Source organism: Oncorhynchus mykiss, chromosome 13 (assembly GCF_013265735.2).
Source record: "Oncorhynchus mykiss isolate Arlee chromosome 13, USDA_OmykA_1.1, whole genome shotgun sequence".
Classification (NCBI taxonomy): Eukaryota; Metazoa; Chordata; class Actinopteri; order Salmoniformes; family Salmonidae; genus Oncorhynchus; species Oncorhynchus mykiss.
The window spans coordinates 26,057,397-26,081,725 of record NC_048577.1 but is presented as its reverse complement, the minus strand read 5'-3'; the positions used below and the strand labels follow the sequence as shown (position 1 = coordinate 26,081,725).

The window sequence follows — 24,329 nt, the reverse complement described above, 5'->3', positions numbered from 1 at the left end:
GAAATGATGTAATGTGATGTTAAACCTTTAATGTGAGAGAATTGTATTCCTTTAAAAGTTTAACTAAGTCATTGGTCCGTCCCCGAGGGCACAGACATGATCTGGCATCATGGAACCGCCTATCCTATTGTTTCGAATAAAAGCCCCTCCTAGAAAAAAATCCTCTTCAGACTGAGCGCTGTGATTGCGAATAGTTTAGACAACGCATACATCGGTGTAAGCTGAATACTTATTTTCCACAATAATTTGCAAATAAATTCATTAAAAATCCTACAATGTGATTTTCTGGATTTCTTTCTTCTCATTTTGTCCGTCATAGTTGAAGTGTACCTATGATGAAAATTACAGGCCTCTCTCATCTTTTTAAGAGGGAGAACTTGCACAATTGGTGGCTGACTAAATACTTTTTTGCCCCAATGTATGTACATTTCCGACTTCAACTGTACTTATCAACTGTGTGTAATGAACCCTTTTGTCTTCCCGCTTCTTTCTCAGTCCACATCCACTTCCCTTTGTCCACCAAGCCGTCATATCGGCTTAGCCCAGTAGGGAATCTGCCCTATCATTCGTTAGTAATCAGTATCTACTGTTTGTTTCTCAGTCCACACCCACTTCCCTTTGTCCACCAAGCCGTCATATCGGCTTAGCCCAGTAGGGAATCTTCCCTATTATTCGTTAGTAACCAGTATCTACTGTTTGTTTGCGCATTTCTGTGATTATTTAGTTTGTAAATAAATTATTATTTAGTTTGTAAATAAATTATTATTTAGTTTGTAAATAAATGATTACGCCAATTGGTGTATGGATGATTTATTTTAAAAAAAGTCTGGGTTCGTGCAGATAACCAACAATTTACGACGTTTGGAATGAGACTGATGTGAGGTAAAGAATAATTCATTAATATAAAACTAATTGAAAATATAATAAAATATCAGAAGAGTTACATTCGGAAAAGTATAACTTTGTAATCTGAGGTCTTTCCGTGGTGCCCCGACTTCCTAGTTAATTAAATGTACACGATTGGTTTAATCACGTAATAATAATTACAGAGAATTGACTTAATAAAATAAGTCTTCACTTTTAATGATGGCAAAGACACGACAATATTGAATTCATATTTTCTAATAAAAACACACAAATATATTTTTGAGTATACTTTACCATTCAATTTCATGTGGTATAAACAAGTAAACACATTCTCAGTCAACAATATAAGACAATTGGGAGCACTGTGTATGTTCTCTGGTGAATTTTAAGTCAGTGTGATGTGAAATATACATTTACACACAAGGAGAAGTCATTATTCTCTCCTGTGTGGATTCGCACATGTTTTTTACGCTACTGATGAGTAAAATGCCTTCCCCCCAGTCTGAATATTTGTAAGGCTTCTCCCCCATGTGCGGTCTTCTTTCAGGTGTCCTAATTGGGTAAAAACGCATTGCACGCTGGGATCAGTGGTAAGTTTTCTCTCCTGTGTGAATTCGCTCATGCTCTTTCAGGCTTCCTGACCGGCTAAAACTCTTTCCACACTGGGCGCAACGGAAAGGCTTCTCCCCTGTGTGTATTCGCAAATGATCTTTGAGGGTGTCTAACCGCTTAAAACTCTTTCCACACTGGGAGCAATGGTGAGGCTTCACTCCTGTGTGTATCCTCTCATGTCTTTTCATGTTAACTAAATGGTTAAAACTCTTTCCACAATGGGAACAGTAGTAAGGCTTCTCCCCTGTGTGAATTCGCTCATGAGCTTCCAGCTTAACTAACGCCGTAAAACTCTTTCCACACTGGGAGCAGTGGTATGGCTTCTCCCCTGTGTGTATTCTCCCATGTCTTTTCATGTTTCCTAACTGGTTAAAACTATTTCCACACTGGCCGCAATGGTATGGCTTCTCTCCTGAGTGTATTCTCTCATGAGCTTTCAGGCTTCCTAACAGGCTAAAACTCTTTCCACACTGGCCGCAATGGTATGGCTTCTCTCCCGTGTGTATTCGCTCATGAGCTTTGAGGCTTCCTAACCGGCTAAAACTATTTCCACACTGGGTGCAATGGTACGGCTTCTCTCCTGTGTGTGTCCTCTCAGGTCTTTTCAGGCTTCCTAACTTGATCTGGGAGCAGAGGTATCGTCTTGATGTTGTGGAGGTCTTTGGTTCCTCCAAGTTTGGTTTTCCTCCTGCCAAAGACAGTGTTTATATAAAAAGAGACCAGAATGAAACCTCCACTCCCCAATTTTGTGTAAAATTGTTTACATTGCTTTGCCAAGATAATCCATCCACGTGACAGGTGTAGCATATCAAAAAGCTGATTAAACAGCATTACACAGGTGTACCTTGTGCTGGGGACACTAAAAAGCCACTCTAAAATGTACAGTTGTCACACAACACAATGCCACAGATGTCTCAAGTTTTGAGGGAGTGTGCAAATGGATTGGGGACTGCAGGAATATCCACTGGAGCTGCTACCAGAGAATTGAATGTTGCATTCTCTACCATCAGCCGCCTCCAATGTCTTTTTAGAGAATTTGGAAGTCCGTCCAACAGGCCTCACAACCGCAGATCAAGGACCTCCACATCGTCTGAGATCAGCCACCCGGACATCTGATGAAACTGAGGAGTATTTATCCTTGAGGACTATTTAACAAAGCCCTTTTGTGGGGAAAACTAATTCTGATTCGATGGGCCTGGCTCCCAAGCGGGTGGGCTTACGCCCCAACAGACCCACCAATGGCTGCGCCCCTGCCCAGTCATGTGAAGTCCATAGATTAGGGCCTAATGAATGTATTTACGTTGACTACTTTCCTAATTTGAACTGTAAATCATTGAAATTGTTGTTTTCATATCTGTTCAGTATATACATACAGTGGAGAGAACAAGTATTTGATAACCTGCAAAATCGGCAGTGTTTCCTACTTACAAAGCACGTAGAGGTCTGTCATTTTTTATCATAGGTACACTTCATCTGTGAGAGACGGAATCTAAAACTAAAATCCAGAAAATCACATTGTATGATTTTTAAGTATTTAATTGGCATTTTATTGCAGGACATAAGTATTTGATCACCTACCAACCAGTAACAATTCCGGCTCTCACAGACCTGTTAGTTTTTCTTTAAGAATTCCTCCTGGTCTCCACTCATTACCTGTATTAACTGCACCTGTTTGAACTCGTTACCTGTATAAAAGACACCTGTCCACACAGTCAATCAAACAGACTCCAACCTCTCCACAATGGCCAAGACCAGAGAGGGTGTAAGGACATCAGGGATAAAATTGTAGACCTGCAGAAGGCTGGGATGGGCTACAGGACAATAGGCAAGCAGCTTGGTGAGAAGGCAACAACTGTTGGCGCAATTGTTAGAAAATGGAAGAAGTTCAAGATGACGGTCAATCACCCTCGGTCTGGGGCTCCATGAAAGATCTCACCTTGTGGGGAATCAATGATCATGAGGAAGGTGAGGGATCATCCCAGAAATACACGGCAGGATCTGGTCAATGACCTGAAGAGAGCTTGGACCACAGTCTCAAAAAGAACCATTAGTAACACACTATGCCGTCATGGATTAAAATCCTGCAGCGCACGCAAGGTCCCCCTGCTCAAGCCAGCGCATGTCCAGGCCCGTATGAAGTTTGCCAATGACCATCTGGATGATCCAGAGGAGGAATGGGATAAGGTCATGTGGTATGATGAGACAAAAATAGAGCTTTTTGGTCTAAACTCCACTCGCTGTGTTTGGAGGAAGAAGAAGGATGAGTACAACCCCAAGAACACCATCCCAACCGTGAAGCATGGAGGTGAAAACATCATTCTTTGGGGATGCTTTTCTACAAAGGGGACAGGACGACTGCACTGTATTGAGGGGAGGATGGATGGGGCCATGTATCGCGAGATCTTGGCCAACAACCTCCTTCCCTCAGTAAGAGTATTGAAGATGGGTCGTGGCTGGGTCTTCCAGCATGACAACGACCCGAAACACACAGCCAGGGCAACTAAGGAGTGGCTCCGTAAGAAGCCACTCAAGGTCCTGGAGTGGCCTAGCCAGTCTCCAGACCTGAACCCAATAGAAAATCGTTGGAGCGAGCTGAAAGTCCATATTGCCCAGTGACAGCCCTGAAAGATCTGGAGAAGGTCTGTATGGAGGAGTGGGCCAAAATCCCTGCTGCAGTGTGTGCAAATCTGGTCAAGAACTACAGGAAACATATGATCTCTGTAATTGCAAACAAAGGTTTCTGTACCAAACATTAAGTTATGCTTTTCTGATGTATCAAATACTTATGTCATGCAATAAAATGCAAATTAATTACTTAAAAATCATACAATGCGATTTTCTGGATTTTTGTTTTAGATTCCGTCTCTCACAGTTGAAGTGTACCTATGACAAAAATTACAGACCTCTAAATGCTTTGTAAGTAGGAAAAACCTGCAAAATCGGCAGTGTGTTAAATACTTGTTCTCCCCACTGTGTATAGAGAACCAGTCAAAAGTTTGGACACACCTACTCATTTAAGGGTTTTTCTTTATTTTTTAAAACTATTTTCTACATTGTAGAATAATAGTGAAGACATCAAAACTATGAAATAACACAAATGGAATCATGTAGTAAACAAAAAGTGTTAAACAAATCAAAATATATTTTATATTTGAGATTCTTCAAAGTAGCCACCCTTTGTCTTGATGACAGCTTTGCACACTCTTGGCATTCTCTCAACCAGCTTCATGAGGTAGTCATCTGGAAAGCATTTCAATTAACAGGTGTGCCTTGTTTAAATATTAATTTGTGTTTTTCCTTCTTAGTGCGTTTGAGCCAATCAGTTGTCTTGTGACAAGTTAAAGGGGTATACAGAAGACAGCCCTATTTGGTAAAAGACCAAGTCCAAATGGCTCAAATAAGCAAAGAGAAACAACAGCCCATCATTACTTGAAGACATGGTCAGTCAATACCGAATATTTCAAGAATATTGAAAGTTTCTTTCAGTACAGTCGCAAAAAACATCAAAAGCTGTGATGAAACTGGCTCTCATGAGGACCTCCACAGGAAAGGAAGACCAGTTACTTCATTTACTTACCAGCCTCAGAAATTGCAGCCCAAATAAATGATTTACAGAGTTCAATTAAGAGACATCTCAACATCAACTGTTCAGAGGAGACTGTGTGAATCAAGAAGCATGAGCAATGAGGAGGATTTCCCAAGGTGGAAATCTGTCCTTGGGTCTGATGAGTCCGAATTTGAGATTTCCGGTTCCAACCGACATGTCTGTGAGACGCAGAGTAGGTGAACGGATGATCTCCACATGTGTGTTTCCCACCGTGAAGCATTGATGAGCATTCATGAGTGATGGTGCTTTGCTGGTGACACTGTTTGTGATTTATTTAGAATTCAAGTCACACTTAACCAGCATCGCTACCACAGCATTCTGCAGCGATACACCATCCCATCTGGTTTGTGCTTAGCGGGACTATCATTTGTTTTTCAACAGGACAATGACCCAACCACAACCAGGCTGTGTAAGTGCTATTTGACCAAGAAGGAGAGTGATGGAGTGCTGCATCAGATGACCTGGCCTTCACAATCACCCGACCTCAACCCAAATTGAGATGAATTGAGATGAGTTGGAGTGCAGAGTGACGGAAAAGTAGCCAACATGTGCCCAGCATGTGGGAACTCCTTCAAGACTGTTGGAAAAGCATTCCAGGTTAAGCTGGTTGAGAGAATACCAAGAGTGTGCAGAGTTGTTTTTGTTTTAGTCTGGGACAGCCCTATTGGGAACAGATACCAATGGGCAGATCTATTTTATTTGTTCAAACTAAACTACAGCACTTACTTTGATGTGTCAAATCTGATCCTTTCTTCTCTTCTCCTCCTCTCACAGTTCCACTCAGCCCCGTTGTTTTCCTGCAGTCCACCAGCAGCACAGACAACCTCTTCATACCCAGCAGTAACGTGCTACCAGGAGAGGCACGACACAGGGACTCCGGGAGGGCGGAAGGGCTAGCATTGTCCTGGTAACCATAAAGAGGGGACACAGACACATATCATTATGGATGCTGATGTCACTGTTGTCATCAAGTGCCTTACAGAAACCCAGACCCAGATAGAGCAAGCTGTATGCTAGACCAGACCAAGCTGTACCATCTGGTGGTCTGATCTGGAGAGACTCTTCTCTGTCTCGTCAGCATCAGGATGTTGTTGAGGCTCCCCAGAGGATCCACGATAGTCATGTCTCTCTCCTGTGTTAACGAGAACATCAAACAGATGGTAAACTTATTACCATCATCAATTATTACTGTCTATTACAGTCATAGGGTCTTATCAGAGGCATTAATATCTCTAAATTAATTGGGTGCCTTTTGTGTCCCTTTGATATTTTAAGTATAAATTATGCTCCATTATTACATTTTAAAAGCCTGTTATATATAATTAAATCTCATTTAAAAGTCCCAAAAATATATGTAGAAATGGCAGATTGACCCTTTAACAATTTATATAGTACTGAACATCATACTGAAGTGAAGAACTTCAGTAGAATGCCCCTTAAAAACCACACATTAGTTCAACAACTGCAAAGTTTGTGATCCTGTTTTTAAGACAGTACTCACTGGTGTTAATCTGATATTCTGTCTCCTCCTCTTTCACTCCCAAAACGTCTTCCTCCTTCACCTTTACTGAGATAGAACCTTTTAGAGAGGAAGAGGAGGGTTTCTCTTCTTTCCCTATAACAGCCTCCTCTTCCATTCCGAAAGGTTCTTTCTCTCCTTTCACTGTAATATCCTCCTCTTCGTCTTTCACGACAATGTTCAGCGCCAGAGCATTTTTCTCTCCTTTCACTGTAATATCCTCCTCTTCGTCTTTCACGACAATGTTCAGCGCCAGAGCTTCTTTCTCCGGACAGCAGACATCATCTTCTTCAGCAGGGGATGAGTAGTTTAATGAGCTCATGGTCAGGGATGTTAGCTAGCTAGTTAGCATTAGCGAATAGCCTAGTGCTAGGCTCAGTATCAATCTTTAACAAATTTGCAACTTGAAAAAGCAAATTAGGTTCAAGTTAACGTCAACTGAAATGTGTTTTATACACTGCGATTAGCTAATGTACATTAACATGGCCTAAAACGTCAATCTTTCAGTTTTATGTTGTCTAGCAAGCTATCGAGGTGGTTGAAAGAGTTGGGGCCTTGTTGTTCCTGAAGAAGCGTCCCGTCCAGTTCATCACACGTCACACAAGAAGAGTCAACTGAAAGACGCTCATCGCCATCTGCTGACTGGAGTGGGCAACGCAGTTTGGAAACAATAGTTACAACACTTTTTGTATTGGAAAGAACGTCATAATTATTTAACAATAAGCTGATATATTTTCTCTTACGTCTTACAACTAATACTTTCCTGTACACAGACGTAGAAGTGTAATATGAATATGTAGATGATGAATAAATTCCTCCATGAATAGGAAGTGTGTTTATACACATTTACTCTGTTAATTTTGTATCTAGATGTGACCATACTATTCCCTTAAAGCTACGCTACAAAGCTACAAATAAGAGGTAGGAAAAAAAGTTACACAATAAAAAAAACTATACAGTGGCTACAGAGTCAATGTGGAGGCTGTATACAGGGGGTACCGGTACAGAGTCAATGTGGAGGCTGTATACAGGGGGTACCGGTACAGAGTCAATGTGGAGGCTATATACAGGAGGTACCAGTACACAGTCAATGTGGAGGCTGTATACAGGGGGTACCGGTACAGAGTCAATGTGGAGGTTATATACAGGGGGTACCAGTACAGAGTCAATGTGGAGGTTATATACAGGGGGTACCAGTACAGAGTCAATGTGGAGGTTATATACAGGGGGTACCAGTACAGAGTCAATGTGGAGGTTATATACAGGGGGTACCAGTACAGAGTCAATGTGGAGACTATATACAGGGGGTACCAGTACAGAGTCAATGTGGAAGCTGTATACAGGAGGTACCAGTACAGAGTCAATGTGGAGGCTATATACAGGAGGTACCAGTACAGAGTCAATGTGGAGACTATATACAGGGGGTACCAGTACAGAGTCAATGTGGAGGCTATGTACAGGAGGTACCAGTACAGAGTCAATGTGGAGGCTATATACAGGAGGTACCAGTACAGAGTCAATGTGGAGGCTGTATACAGGAGGCTATATATAGGAGGTACCAGTACAGAGTCAATGTGAAGGTTATATACAGGGGGTACCAGTACAGAGTCAATGTGGAGGATATATACAGGGGGTACCAGTACAGAGTCAATGTGGAGGTTATATACAGGGGGTACCAGTACAGAGTCAATGTGGAGACTATATACAGGGGGTACCAGTACAGAGTCAATGTGGAGGCTATGTACAGGAGGTACCAGTACAGAGTCAATGTGGAGGCTATATACAGGAGGTACCAGTACAGAGTCAATGTGGAGGCTGTATACAGGAGGCTATATATAGGAGGTACCAGTACAGAGTCAATGTGGAGGCTATATACAGGAGGTACCAGTACAGAGTCAATGTGGAGGCTATATACAGGAGGTACCAGTACAGAGTCAATGTGGAGGCTGTATACAGGAGGCTATATATAGGAGGTACCAGTACAGAGTCAATGTGGAGGCTATATACAGGAGGTACCAGTACAGAGTCAATGTGGAGGCTATATACAGGAGGTACCAGTACAGAGTCAATGTGGAGGCTATATATAGGAGGTACCAGTACAGGGTCAATGTGGAGGTTATATACAGGAGGCTATATACAGGAGGTACCAGTACAGAGTCAATGTGGAGGCTATATACAGGAGGCTATATACAGGAGGTACCAGTACAGAGTCAATGTGGAGGCTATATATAGGAGGTACCAGTACAGGGTCAATGTGGAGGTTATATACAGGAGGCTATATACAGGAGGTACCAGTACAGAGTCAATGTGGAGGCTATATACAGGAGGCTATATATAGGAGGTACCAGTACAGAGTCAATGTGGAGGCTATATATAGGAGGTACCTGTACAGGGTCAATGTGAAGGCTTGCTCATGTTTCTTGGCCCAAGTCTCTTCTTCTTTTTGGTGTCCTAGAGTAGTGGTTTCTTTGCAGCAATTCGACCATGAAGGCCTGATTCACACAGTCTCCTCTGAACAGTTGATATTGAGATGTGTCTGTTCATTCAACTTTGTGAAGCATTTATTTGGGCAGCAATTTCTGAGGCTGGTAACTCTAATGAACTTATCCTCTGCAGCAGAAGTAACTCTGGGTCTCAATAAAATGCAAATTAATTACTTAAAAATCATTCAATGTGATTTTCTGGATTTTTGTTTTAGATTCTGTCTCTCACGGTTGAAGTGTATCTATGATAAAAATTACAGACCTCTACATGCTTTGTAAGTAGGAAAACCTGCAAAATCGGCAGTGTTTCAAATACTTGTTTTCCCCACTGTATATTATAAAGTATGAAAAGGCTTGTTTGTTCACATGTCATGAATTCATTATGACATGATATTTGTATACGTTTTTTTAAGACTTTTATTATGTAATAGATCATATGGGTTGAAATGGGTTGAAAAGTGTTTTAATCTGCGTTTTAATCTGCAAAATTGTAACTATTCGCCTACCTCCTCATGCCTTTTTGCAGACAATGTATATAGACTCCCCTTTTTTTTCGACTGTGTTATTGACTTGTTAATTGTTTACTCCATGTGTAACTCTATGTTGTCTGTTCACACTGCTATGCTTTATCTTGGCCAGGTCGCAGTTGCAAATGAGAACTTGTTCTCAACTAGCCTACCTGGTTAAATAAAGGTGAAATAAAAATTTAAAATAAAAATTTGAAAAGTATGAAAATCAAATTAAATATTATTTGTCACGTGCCAAATACAACCGGTGTAGACCTTAGTGAAAAGCTTACTTACAAGCCCTTCACCAACAATGCAGTTAAGAAAAATACTTGTTAAGTAAAATAAATAGTTTTGTTTAAAAAAAAAGATGCACAGCGCCCTTAACCACTGGAGTCTCTTCACTGTCTGATCTTCATTCCTACAGCCTTCATCACCGTCCCTGGAGTCTCTTCACTGTCTGATCTTCATTCCTACAGCCTTCATCACCATCCCTGGAGTCTCTTCACTGTCTGATCTTCATTCCTACAGCCTTCATCACCGTCCCTGGAGTCTCTTCACTGTCTGATCTTCATTCCTACAGCCTTCATCACCATCCCTGGAGTCTATTCACCGAGTAAGTAAAGATAGTTTAAGAAACCTCTCCCATTCTACTTGTCTATTATCTTTGTTTAGAAATAGTCATTTGTGTGACCTAATGATTTTCCCTACAATTTCTTTTAAGGATTTAGAAATATAGAAAATGTAGAACGAGGAATGTCTGGAATATAAATATATATAGCTGGTTTACAATGTATATGATGGTGTGTCTAGACATTATGGACCGTATATGAATATAAAAGGTGTGTACAGTAGTAGTTATATAGGATGAGCCTTGACTAGTATACAGGGTGGAGTACTGGGTGGTAGACGGCTAGTAACAGTGACTAAGTTCAGGGCAGGGTACTGGGCGGAGGCCGGCTAGAGGTGACTATTTAACAGTCTGATGACCTGGAGATAGACCACACATTAACCACACAATAAGTATTGTGGTGGCAGCATCATGTTATGGGTATGCTTGTCACCGGCAGGGACTGGTGAGTTTGTCAGGATCAAAAGAAATATGAAAGGAGCAAAGTGTAGACTTTGTATAGGCACTGTACAGCCTTAACTGTGGAGTGACCCTATAAAATGGGATATCAGCCAACTCAGTGACAACTACAGAACACAACAATGTATAGTTAACACAAATATTAGTCTCTTAGCTCTTATTGCAGAACTTTGACTGTGGTACATCACCTCCCCAGTCAACCTATTGTGTGTATTGAAAATTCATATAGGACTGTACAGCTAGCTAACTGGCTACTGATCAACCTATTGTGTGGATTGAACATTCATATTGAACAGCCTTACCTATAGAGTAGCACCACCACCCATCAGACCGTTCTCATCTTGACTTCAACGCCACAGTGTATTGTTGCTGTAGGAGTTTATGATTAATAATCCTATTTACTTCAAGCCCCACTAAGATGTCACCATACTATTCCTTTAAAGCCCCTCTGTCAGATATAAATCATCAGAGTGGGAAACCAACTGACATGGAAACAATGTAGCAAATGTATCACTATCAGAGGGGTGTATTATGACATCAGATAGAACTACTCAGACATTCCAAATATCACTTGATTATCAGAGTGTATTATGACATCATATAGAACTACTCAGACATTCCAAATCAGGCTTCATCCATATCATGAAGGTGGATATTGATCCAACCATTTCAAAAGTAATGACCAGGCTGACGGAAACAGGTTATGCCTGAACAATTTTATAAAAGCCGACAAACTATATGTTAGTTCGTTTGACATGGTGGGGACTTTTTGTGTCAGTAAAAATGTATAAGCGAGAAATGGAGGTGGAAACTCCTTTATGAGCAAATATTTATATAATAACCATCACATCTTTGTTAACTTGGAGTCACGTGATGATATGTTGTGTGGTCCTCCCACTACGACTTGGGAACCCATGCAGTTTATTAGGCTACAGATGAAATAAGTTATGAACGTCACAGGGTGGTGAAAGTGCACGTGATGAGCTTGATGCTCCTTTCCAATACATTTTGATGGTCTTATTCTGGTGACATGATGATCGATGCTTAGCTGCCATTTGACAAATAAAATAATATTGCTCTCATCCATAATAATCTCATCATGTAGGTAGCCTACCAACACTGTATCTATGAGCTGCTGGCTACAGTGCACGGGACAAGATAATTTTTGCTATATAGTGCAACAGTTTTGTTAAACCATCAGTAGAGTTGAAAATGCGATAGAAACCATTGGGAATTCAACAACAAAAGTTATTTATTTGTCACGCAAAGCCTTTAATCCGCAATAAATCTGTTTGATAGAAACATTTCTGGTGGGAAAATGTATATATTGTTTTATGCAGATTTGAGAATATTCACATGAAAATCTGTCTCAAATTACATGGAAACTTAGCTACTAAGGTGGATATCGATCCAACACCTGCTGCTTATTCAAACCAGCCCACTGGGCACAGACGTCAGTTCAACATCTAGTTTCTATTTACATTTCTTTGATTCGTCAACTAAAGTGAATTTAACATGAAATCTACACAAAATGTCACCTGTCATTGGATTTAGGTTGCAAGTTGGGTGAAACACAAAAAGTTACCTGTCATTGGATATCGGTTGCTGTTTGGGTGAAATACAAAATGTTACCTGTGGATACAATGTTTATTCAATCAGTGGGAGGCTTGTAAATTCCCCCAGGAAAGTGGAACGAGGAACTCTTCTTTGAGACAATGATAAACAGCAATCCTTGGGAGAGGTGGGAGATGTGGTGGATATTATAAAATAAGGATCTGCTGGAGTCCAAGTCAAACCAATATTCTTTATTTCTGAGCTCTTTCTGAGCTTTATTTCTGAGAGAATAACAGAGTTACACAGCGCAGTGTAGACAGTCTGAATTCCTGAAGTATTGAGTGATTAGCAAATATCTTTATAGTTTCCTGTTCCTGGACGGGACTTTATTCATACAAGGACACAGGTGCAAATTGGTTTGCAACACAGGATGATAGTCCCAAAAACAGGAGCTTATAATAGGACAGTTTCACAAGGTTAGTCACATACTCAGTCATGTGGACCTTGACCCAGAAAATATAAAAAACTATCGGCCTATATCGAATCTTCCATTCCTCTCAAAAATTTTAGAAAAGGCTGTTGCGCAACAACTCACTGCCTTCCTGAAGACAAACAATGTATACGAAATGCTTCAGTCTGGTTTTAGACCCCATCATAGCACTGAGACGGCACTTGTGAAGGTGGTAAATTACATTTTAATGGCATCGGACCGAGGCTCTGCATCTGTCCTCGTGCTCCTAGACCTTAGTGCTGCTTTTGATACCATCGATCACCACATTCTTTTGGAGAGATTGGAAACCCAAATTGGTCTACACGGACAAGTTCTGGCCTGGTTTAGATCTTATCTGTCGGAAAGATATCAGTTTGTCTCTGTGAATGGTTTGTCCTCTGACAAATCAACTGTAAATTTCGGTGTTCCTCAAGGTTCCGTTTTAGGACCACTATTGTTTTCACTATATATTTTACCTCTTGGGGATGTTATTCGAAAACATAATGTTAACTTTCACTGCTATGCGGATGACACACAGCGGTACATTTCAATTAAACATGGTGAAGCCCCAAAATTGCCCTTGCTAGAAGAATGTGTTTCAGACATAAGGAAGTGGATGGCTGCAAACTTTCTACTTTTAAACTCGGACAAAACAGAGATGCTTGTTCTAGGTCCCAAGAAACAAAGAGATCTTCTGTTGAATCTGACAATTAATCTTAATGGTTGTACAGTCGTCTCAAATAAAACTGTGAAGGACCTCGGCGTTACTCTGGACCCTGATCTCTCTTTTGAAGAACATATCAAGACCATTTCAAGGACAGCTTTTTTCCATCTACGTAACATTGCAAAAATCAGAAACTTTCTGTCCAAAAATGATGCAGAAAAATTAATCCATGCTTTTGTCACTTCCAGGTTAGACTACTGCAATGCTCTACTTTCCGGCTACCCGGATAAAGCACTAAATAAACTTCAGTTAGTGCTAAATACGGCTGCTAGAATCCTGACTAGAACCAAAAAATTTGATCATATTACTCCAGTGCTAGCCTCTCTACACTGGCTTCCTGTCAAAGCAAGGGCTGATTTCAAGGTTTTACTGCTAACCTACAAAGCATTACATGGGCTTGCTCCTACCTATCTCTCTGATTTGGTCCTGCCGTACATACCTACACGTACGCTACGGTCACAAGACGCAGGCCTCCTAATTGTCCCTAGAATTTTTAAGCAAACAGCTGGAGGCAGGGCTTTCTCCTATAGAGCTCCATTTTTATGGAACGGTCTGCCTACCCATGTCAGAGACGCAAACTCGGTCTCAACCTTTAAGTCTCTACTGAAGACTCATCTCTTCAGTGGGTCATATGATTGAGTGTAGTCTGGCCCAGGAGTGGGAGGGTGAACGGAAAGGCTCTGGAGCAACGAACCGCCCTTGCTGTCTCTGCCTGGCCGGTTCCCCTCTTTCCACTGGGATTCTCTGCCTCTAACCCTATTACAGGGGCTGAGTCACTGGCTTTACTGGGGCTCTCTCATGCCGTCCCTGGAGGGGGTGCGTCACCTGAGTGGGTTGAGTCACTGATGTGGTCATCCTGTCTGGGTTGGCGCCCCCCCCCCCCCCCCCTTGGGTTATGCCGTGGCGGAGGTCTTTGTGGGCTATACTCAGCCTTGTCTCAGGATGGTAATTTGGTGGTTGAAGATATCCCTCTAGTGGTGTGGGGGCTGTGCTTTGGCAAAGTGGGTGGGGTTATATCCTTCCTGTTTGGCCCTGTCCGGGGGTGTCCTCGGAGTGGGCCACAGTGTCTCCTGACCCCTCCTGTCTCAGCCTCCAGTATTTATGCTGCAGTAGTTTATGTGTCGGGGGGCTAGGGTCAGTTTGTTATATCTGGAGTACTTCTCCTGTCCTATTCGGTGTCCTGTGTGAATCTAAGTGTGCGTTCTCTAATTCTCTCCTTCTCTCTTTCTCTCTCTCGAAGGACCTGAGCCCTAGGACCATGCCCCAGGACTACCTGACATGATGACTCCTTGCTGTCCCCAGTCCACCTGGCTGTGCTGCTGCTCCAGTTTCAACTGTTCTGCCTTATTATTATTCGACCATGCTGGTCATTTATGAACATTTGAACATCTTGGCCATGTTCTGTTATAATCTCCACCCGGCACAGCCAGAAGAGGACTGGCCATCCCACATATGCTCTCTCTAATTCTCTCTTTCTCTCTCTCGGAGGACCTGAGCCCTAGGACCATGCCCCAGGAATACCTGACATGATGACTCCTTGCTGCCCCCAGTCCACCTGACTGTGCTGCTGCTCCAGTTTCAACTATTCTGCCTTATTATTATTCGACCATGCTGGTCATCTATGAACATTTGAACATCTTGACCATGTTTTGTTATAATCTCCACCCGGCACAGCCAGAAGAGGACTGGCCACCCCACATAGCCTGGTTCCTCTCTAGGTTTCTTCCTAGGTTTTGGCCTTTCTAGGGAGTTTTTCCTAGCCACCGTGCTTCTACACCTGCATTGCTTGCTGTTTGGGGTTTTAGGCTGGGTTTCTGTACAGCACTTTGAGATATCAGCTGATGTACGAAGGGCTATATAAATAAATTTGATTTGATTTGATTTGATGTGGACACACACACAATTAACATTTTCCATTACAGAGTCTGAACATTTTCATTTCATTAAATCATCAGTGGGCCAACAATGCAAATGTCAACAATGGAACTAATGCATCACATCCAATTATCACTTGATTATCTGTAGTGCTGGAGGAATGACACACCCAGATAAACACACACAAAGAGTTTTAAAAAAGGACAGTTTAAAAGAAGGAACCTGATCTTCTTTATATTCAAACTGACAGACTCCATATTCACTTCATGTTTTCTAATAAAAACAAACAAATATATGTTTGAGTATACCCTGTACCATTTAATTTCATCTGGTAAAGACAGGTAAACACATTGTCAGTCAACAATATAAGACAATGGGAGCACTGTGTATGTTCTCTGATTAATTTTAAGACAATGTGATGTGAAATATCAATACACACGCTAAGAGAAGTAATTTCTCTTTCCTGTGTGGATTCTCTAATGACGTTTAAATGACTGTTATGAGTAATATGTTTTCCCACAGTCTGAGCTTTTCTAAGCCTTCTCCTCTGTGTGCAGTCTAATGTGTTCTTTCAGGCTTCCTAAATGGGCAAAAGCTTTGCACCCTGGGAGGAGTGGTAAGGCTTCAGCCCTGTGTGTATTCTCTCATGTCGTTTCAGCGTCCCTGAATCGTTGAAACACTTTCCACACTGGGAGCAGTGGTAAGGCTTTTCCCCTGTGTGTATTCTCTCATGTTGTTTCAGGTATCCTCTCTGGCTGAAAAACTTTCCACATTGGGAGCAGTGGTACGGCTTCTCTCCTGTGTGTACTCTCTCATGTTGTTTCAGCATCCCCGACCGGTTGAAACACTTTCCACATTGGGAGCAGTGGTAAGGCTTCTCTCCTGTGTGTATTCTCTCATGTAGTTTCAGCCCCCCCGACTGGTTGAAACGCTTCCCACATTGGGAGCAGTTGTAAGGCTGCTCTCCTGTGTGTATTCTCTCATGCCGTTTCAGCTCCCCCGAACGGACGAAACACTTTCCACATTGGGAGCAGTGGTAAGGCTTCTCTCCTGTGTGTATTCTCTCGTGTAGTTTCAGCTCCCCCTTACGGAGGAAACACTTTCCACATTGGGAGCAGTGGTAAGGCTTCTCTCCTGTGTGTATTATCTCATGTTGTTTTAGCACCCCTGGCTGGTTGAAACCCTTTCCACACTGGGAGCAGTGGTAAGGCTTCTCCCCTGTGTGTATTCTCTCATGAGCGTTCAGTTGTGCTTTCTGGTTACAACTCTTTCCACAGTGGGAGCACTGGTGTCGTCTTGCTGGTTTAGACGTCCCTGGCTCTGGTTCCTCTGAGTCTGGTCTTTGTCCTGCCAAAGATAGTGTTATTTTTAAATAGAGACCCGAATGAAACCACATGATAAAACAACCTTGCTACGAGGGTAAATCCTAAATCAGATCTCTCAATAACCCGAGGCCAGTTTTAACAATCTTAGTGTGATTTTAAAACAAATCAAAAAACAAGGCTTCCTGGTAACTACTGCTATGTTTACATTACGATACAGAATGTGACCTACACACTTCCTTAAACATAAAATTACTAAAGAAGTAATTTTGTGTGGAATTCCAAAACTTGTTTTTACGTCACAGATACAAAGCACATCAGTAACATCTCCCCGTTGTTGAAAGGGTTCGACACATTGCTGTTTAATTGGACCAATTTCTTATTTAGACGTTCACAGATTTTCAACATTTTGATTATCGCTGATGTCATATTTTGGGTAAAGTAAAAAATAAGGTGAAATATTTGGGTAAATTTTCCTAAAACTGATAGTAACAACAATAAACAAAAATATAAATGCAACATGTAAAGTGTTGGATGTTTCATGAGCTGAAAAAAAAGATTGCAGAATTTTTTACATCCCTGTTAGTCAACATTTATTCTTTGCCAAGATAATCCATCCACCTGACAGGTGTTGCATATCAAGAAGCTGATTGAACAGCGTGATTGTTACACAGGTGCACCTTGTGCTGGGGGTAATAAAAGGCTACTCGAAAATGTGCAGTTTGGTCACACAACAATGCCACAGATCTCTGAGGGAGCGGGCAATTGGCATGCTGACTGCAGGAATGTCCACTGGAGCTGTTGCCAGGGAATTGAATGTACAGTACCAGTCAAAAGTTTGGACTCACCTACTCATTCAAGGGTTTTTCTTTATTTTTACTATTTTCTACATAGTAAAATAATGGAGAAGACAACAAAATTATTAAAAAACACATGGAATCATGTAGTAACCACAAGTGTTAAAATAAAATATATATTTTATTCTTCAAAAGTTGCCACCCTTGCTTTCTCTCAACCAGCTTCACCTGGAATCCTTTTCCAACAGTCTTGTAGGAGTTCCCATATATGCTGAGAACTTGTAGGCTGCTTTTCCTTCACTCTGCGATCCAACTAATCCCAAATCATCTCGATTTGGGTGAGGTCGAGGCCAGGTCATCTGATGCAGCACTCCATCTTGGTCAAATAGCTCTTACACAGCCTGGAGGTGTGTTGGGTCATTGTCCTGTTGAAAAACAAATGACAGTGGGACTAAGCCCAAACCAGATGGGATGGCATATCGCTGCAGAATGCTGTGGTAGTCATGCTGGTTAAGTGTGACTTGAATGAATAAATCACTGACATTGTCAATAGCAAAGCACCCGCACCCGCACACCATCACATCTCCTCCTCCATGCTTCACGGTGGGAACCACACATGCGGAGATAATCTGTTCATCTACTCCTCGTCTCACAAAGACATGACGTTCGGAACCAAAAATCTCAAATTTGGACTCATCAGACCCAAGGACAGATATCCACCGGTCTAATGTCCATTGCTCGTGTTTCTTGGCCCAAGCAAGTCTTCTTCTTATTGGTGTGCTTTAGTAGTGGTTTCCTTGCAGAAATTTGTCCATGAAGACCTGATTCACGCAGTCTCCTCTGAACCGATGATGTTGAGATGCGTCTGTTGCTTGAACTTTTAAAGCATTTATTTGGGCTGCAATTTCTAAGGCTGGTAACTCTACTGAACTTATGCATCAGAAGTAACTCTGGGTCTTCCATTCTTGTGGTGGTCCTTAAAGTAATGATGGACTGTTGCTTATTTGAGCTGTTCTTGACATAATATGGACTTTGTCTTTAACCCAATAGGGCTATCTTCTGTATACCCCCCCTACCTTGTCACAACACAACTGATTGGCTCAAACACATTAAAACCTGTTATGGCACATTAACTCTTGAAACTAGGGGGCACTATTTTAATTTATGGAAAAATAACGTTCCCAAAGTAAACGGGCTATTTCTCAGGACCAGGTGCTAGAATATGCATATAATTGACAGCTTAGGATAGAAAACACTATAAAGTTTCCAAAACTGTAAAAATATTGTCTGTGAATATAACAGAACTGATATTGCAGGCGAAAGCCTGAGAAAAATCCAATCAGGAAGTGACTCTTATTTTGAAACCTCTGCGTTCCTATGCATCCCTATTGACCATTGAAAGGGATATCAACCATATTCCTTTTTCTATGGCTTCCCTAATGTGTCTACAGTCACTAGACATAGTTTCAGGCTTTTTTTTTTTTTAAATGTGCGTGAACGACAACATTGCGTCTGTGGTCAGGTGGTGGCTCTCAGATTGATTTGTGCGTAATAGACAAAGGCGACCATTGTGCCTCTCGCTCCTAGTGAAAAGCCCATTGTCCTGGTTGATATATTATCAAATAGATATTTGAAAAACACCTCGAGGATTGATTATAAAAAAGGTTTGCCATGTTTCTGTCGATATTATGGATCTAATTTTGAGTTTTTTCGGCGTTGTCGTGACCGCAACTTCCGGTGGATTTCTCAACAAAACGTGAAGAATAAACGGAGGTATTTTGGCTATAAAAAATCATCTTTATGGAACAAAATTAACATTTGCTGTCTAACTGGGAGTCTCGTGGGTGAAAACATCCGAAGCTCATCAAAGGTAAATGATTAAATTTGATTGCTTTTCTGATTTTTGTGACCAAGCTCCCTGCTGCTAGTTGGACATAATGCTATGCTAGGCTATCAATAAACTTACACAAATGCTTGTCTTGCTTTGGCTGTAAAGCATCATTTCAAAATCTGAGATGACAGGGTGATTAACAAAAGGCTAAGCTGTGTTTCACTATATTTCACTTGTGATTTCATGAAAATTAATATTTTCTAGTAGGATTTTTTGTCCGTTGCGTTATGCTAATTAGTGTAGTTGATGACAATTATCCCGGATCCGGGAGGAGTAGTTCCAAAAGGTTAAAACACATTAAAACCAGCTAGCTGACAAAACCGGGTGAAATTGCTGAGTGCAAAATATTTATTTATTTATTAGAAATATTTAACTTTCATGCATTCACAAGTGCAAAGCTTAACTTCTTGTTAATCTAGCCACCGTGTCAGATTTCAAAAAGGCTTTACGGCAAAAGCAAACCATGCGATTATCTGAGGACAGCACCCCATCAAACAAACACATGACAATCATATTTCAACCCACCAGGCGCGACACAAACCTCAGAAATAACAATATAATTCGTGCCTTACCTTTGAAGAGCTTCTTCTGTTGGCACTCCAATATGTCCCATAAACATCACAAATAGTCCTTTTGTTCGATTAATTCCGTCGTTATATCTCCAAAATGTCAATTTATTTGGAGCGTTTGATAAAAAAAAAAACATTGGTTCCAACTCGCCCAACATCACTACAAAATATCTAATAAGTTACCTGTAAACGCTGTCCAAACATTTGAAACAACTTTCCTAATCCAACTTTAGGTATTTTAAAACGTAAATAATCGAGAAAATTTAAGACGGGATAAACTGTGTTCAATACCGGATAAAAACAATGTGAAGCGCGTGACCTGGAGCGCGCATCAAAACATTAGAGAGCACTAGGCTGGACCCTCATTCTGAATAGCCGTACTTCTTCATTTCTCTAAAGAAAAACATCAACCAATTTCTAAAGACTGTTGACATCTAGTGGACGCAATAGGAACTGCAACCAAGTGCCACAGAAAAGTTCCACAAAAAAACATTTGAAAACAGAGTCACCTCAACAACAAAAAATTCCTCTTGGATGGTTTGTCCTTGGGGTTTAACCTGCCAAATAAGTTATGTTATACTCACATCCATTATTTTAACAGTTTTAGAAACGTTAGAGTGTTTTCTATCCAAACCTACCAATTATATAAATATCCTAGCTTCTGGGCAGGTAGCAGGTAGTTTACTTTGGGAACGCTTTTCATCCAGACGTGAAAATACTGCCCCCTATCCCAAACAGGATTTATAAGGCAAGAAATTCCACAACTTAACTTCTAAAAAGGCACACATGTTAATTGAAATGACTTCCCGGTGACTACCTAGAAGCGCTACTCTATCTATTCCACTCTCATCCTTTCGGTTTTAATAATATTTAATAACAATAATAATAATGTTATAATAGGTAATAACTAACTTTAATAACTAGGGTTAATACCTGCGCACCAACAAAATCTTCATATTTACCCCACTCTAACAATACCACTATAGAATTAGCATAAGAGGCCATGTAACTTAAGGTAATCAGAAATATTTAGGACTAACTTATTCCTTGCCACCCATTCTGAAACTAACTGCAGCTCTATGTTAAGTGTTGCAGTAATTTCAGTCGCTGTAGTAGCTGAAGTGTACAGTGTTGAGTCATCCGCATACATAGCCTCACTGGCTTTACTCAAATGTCATTGGCATGTTGTTGGTAAAGATTGAAAAAAGTAGGTGCCAAACAGCTGCCCTTGGGGAATTCCTGATTCTACCTTGATTTTGTTGTACAGGCTTCCATTAAAGAACACTCTTTGTGTTCCGTTAGACAGGTAGCTCTGGGACGGCAGGTAGCCTAGTGGTTAGAGTGGTAGGCCAGTAACCGAAAGATTGCTGGATCGAATCCCTGAGTTGACAAGGTAAAACTGTGTCGTTCTGCCCCTGAACTAGGCAGTCCTAGGCCGTCATTGATATAAAGAATTTGTTCTTAACTGACTTGTCTAGTTAAATAAAGGTTACATTTTAAAAGAAAAACTCTTTATCCACAATATAGCAGGGAGTGTAAAGCCATACGTCTTTTTCAGCAGCAGACTATGATCGATAATGCCAAAAGCTGCACTGAAGTCAAACAAAACAGCCCCAACAATATTTTTATCATCAATTTTTCTCAGCAAATCAGTCATTTGCAAGTGCTGTGCTTGTTGAATGAACTTCCCTATAAGCTAAAAGTCTAGATTTGTTTACTGTAAAATAGCATTGTATCTGGTCAAAATTGTAAGGGTTGGTAACAGGCTGATTGGTCAGCTATTTAAGCCAGTAAAGGGAGCTTTACTATTCTTGGGTAGTGGAATGACTTTAGCTTCCCTCCAGGCCTGAGGGCACACACTTTCTAGTAGGCTTAAATTAAAGACAAGGAAAATAGGAATGGCAATATCGGCCGCTATTATCCTCAATTTTCCATCCACGTTGTCAGACACCAGTGACTTATCATTGTAGATTTTATTTGCGCAAAATTTCATTGAAGATGCTCCAAAGATTTTTACTATCATTCTTCATGCCATTTATCTTTGTTTCATTGTGTACTTTATTCTTTTTATTCAGTTTAGTCACATGATTTCTCAATTTGCAATAGGTTTGCCAATCAGTTATACAGCCAGACCTATATGCCATCTCTTTTGCCTCCCTCTTCATCATACCATTTTTTAAATTCCTCATCAATTCACGTGGATTTAACAGTTTTTACAGTCATTTTCTTAATGGGTGCATGCTTACTAGTAACAGTGTCTGGTTGCTCCTCAATACACACCACAGACCAACAAATATTATTTACATCAATAACATAGGAATCACTACAAAAAAATGTATGACCTCTTATACACAATATTAGGCACAGCCTTTGGAACTGTGGTTTTCCTAGACATGGCTACTATATTGTGATCACTACATCTGATGGATCTGGATACTGCTTTAATTTCTGCAGCATTAGTAAAGATATGAATGATGATATCACTGATGAAATCATGTTGATGATTTCATTCCTCTACTGTTTGTCACTACCCTGGTAGGTTGATTGATAACCTGAACAAGGTTGCCGGCAACAGTTACAGCTTGAAGCTTTCGTTTGAGTGGGCAGCCTGATCACAGCTTTTCTTCAGTACTAGTTAATTAATGACCAAAGTCTTGAGTTTAGTTTGCCTGTTCTACAGTCTTGTAAAGATAGGGGCGTTGACTGGGACAGGCAATGTAACATCCATAATGTTTTAAGGAAAAGTTTTTGTAAAACAAGCACCTTACATTGGATCATCTTGAAACTTTCTCTCCAAAGCTAACTTTCATCAAGGATTTATATGGTCAATTGGTTTCTCTCTTTTCATTGGCAGAATCCTTTTCAGTGTTATGATATTCATGACATCCATATACACGAGTCTATCTTCCTGTCAACTAACAGAACTCTGCTGGTTGTCCTGATAACAGACACCAGTCTATCTTCCTGGTAACAGATACCAGTGGGCAGATCTATTGTATTTGTTCAAACTAAACTACAGCACTTACTTTGATGTGTCAAATTTGATCCTTTCTTCTCTTCTCCTCCTCTCACAGTTCCACTCAGCCCCGTTGTTTTCCTGCAGTCCACCAGCTGCACAGACAACCTCTTCATACCCAGCAGTAAGGTGCTACCAGGAGAGGCACGACACAGGGACTCCGGGAGGGAGGAAGGGCTAGCGTTGTCCTGGTAACCATAAAGAGGGGACACAGACGCACATCATTATGGATGCTGATGCCACTGTTGTCATGAAGTGCTTTACAGAAACCCAGCCCAGAGAGAGCAAGCTGTATGCTAGACCAGAACAAGCTGTATGCTAGACCAGACCAAGCTGTATGCTAGACCAGATCAAGCTGTATGCTAGACCAAACCAAGCTGTATGCTAGACCAGACCAAGCTGTACCATCTGGTGTTCTGATCTGGAGAGACTCTTCTCTGCCTCGTCAGCATCAGGATGTTGTTGAGGCTCCCCAGAGGATCCACCATATTCATGTCTCTCTCCTGTGTGAACGAGAACATCAAAATGAGTAGTAAACTCCCTTTGATATTTTAAGTAGAACATATGCTTCAATATTGCATTTTAAAAGCCTGTTATACTAGATGAGGGGAACTTTAATATAGACAACATGGAGAATTCAATACATCTAATTGAAAAGTCCCTCAAATATATGAACCAATGGCAGATTGACCCTTTAACAATTCCTACAGTACTGAACAACATATTCAAGTGTAGAACTTCAGTAGAATGCCCCTTAAAAACCACACATTAGTTCAACAACTGCATAGTTTGTGCCCCTGTTTTTAAGACAGTACTCACTGATGGTAATCGGATATTCTGTCTCCTCCTCTTTCACTCCCAAAACGTCTTCCTCCTTCACCTTTATTGAGACAGCATCCTCTTCCTCTCTAAAAGGTTCATTCTCTTCTATCACTATAACAGCCTCCTCTTCCTCCTTTTTCATTCTGAAATGTTCTTTCACTATAACAGCATCTTCTTCCTTCACTATAACAGTCTCCTCTTCCTCCTTTTTCATTCTGAAATGTTCTTTCACTATAACAGCATCTTCTTCTTTCACTATGACAGTCTCCTCTTCCTCCTTTTTCATTCGGAAATGTTCTTCCACTATAACAGCATCTTCTTCCTTCACTATAGCAGTCTCATCTTCCTCCTTTTTCATTCTGAAATGTTCTTCCACTATAACAGCATCTTCTTCCTTCACTATAACAGTCTCCTCTTCCTCCTTTTTCATTCTAAAAGGTTCTTTCTCTTCTTTCACTGTAACCTCCTCCTCTTCTTCAATGTTCATTGCCAGAGCTTCTTTCTGCAAACAGCAGACCTCCTCTTCTATAGCAGGGGATGAGTACTTTAATGAACTCATGGTCAGGGATGTTAGCTAGCTCGTTA

The 24,329-nt window shown here is 41.0% G+C and overlaps 2 protein-coding genes across 2 annotated transcripts; both read right to left on the bottom strand.

The window, feature by feature from the left end:
* Positions 1 to 807: 807 nt before the first annotated feature.
* LOC110487373 (zinc finger protein 879) lies at positions 808 to 23,562 on the bottom strand. The gene is made up of 3 exons (XM_036942401.1): positions 23,328 to 23,562; positions 5,813 to 5,990; positions 808 to 2,167 (listed from the first exon to the last, which is right to left on the bottom strand). Exons 1-3 carry the CDS (start codon positions 23,484 to 23,486, stop codon positions 1,452 to 1,454), a joined length of 1,053 nt encoding a protein of 350 aa, XP_036798296.1. The 5' UTR covers positions 23,487 to 23,562; the 3' UTR covers positions 808 to 1,451.
* On the bottom strand, positions 15,392 to 23,020 carry LOC110487393 (gastrula zinc finger protein XlCGF17.1; the record flags this gene model as incomplete). Its single annotated transcript, XM_036942415.1, is given in 3 exon segments — positions 15,392 to 15,929; positions 15,932 to 16,674; positions 22,933 to 23,020. Coding segments are annotated over 3 exon segments (936 nt in total), but the record flags the coding sequence as incomplete, so codon positions are not given.
* Positions 23,563 to 24,329: the final 767 nt, after the last annotated feature.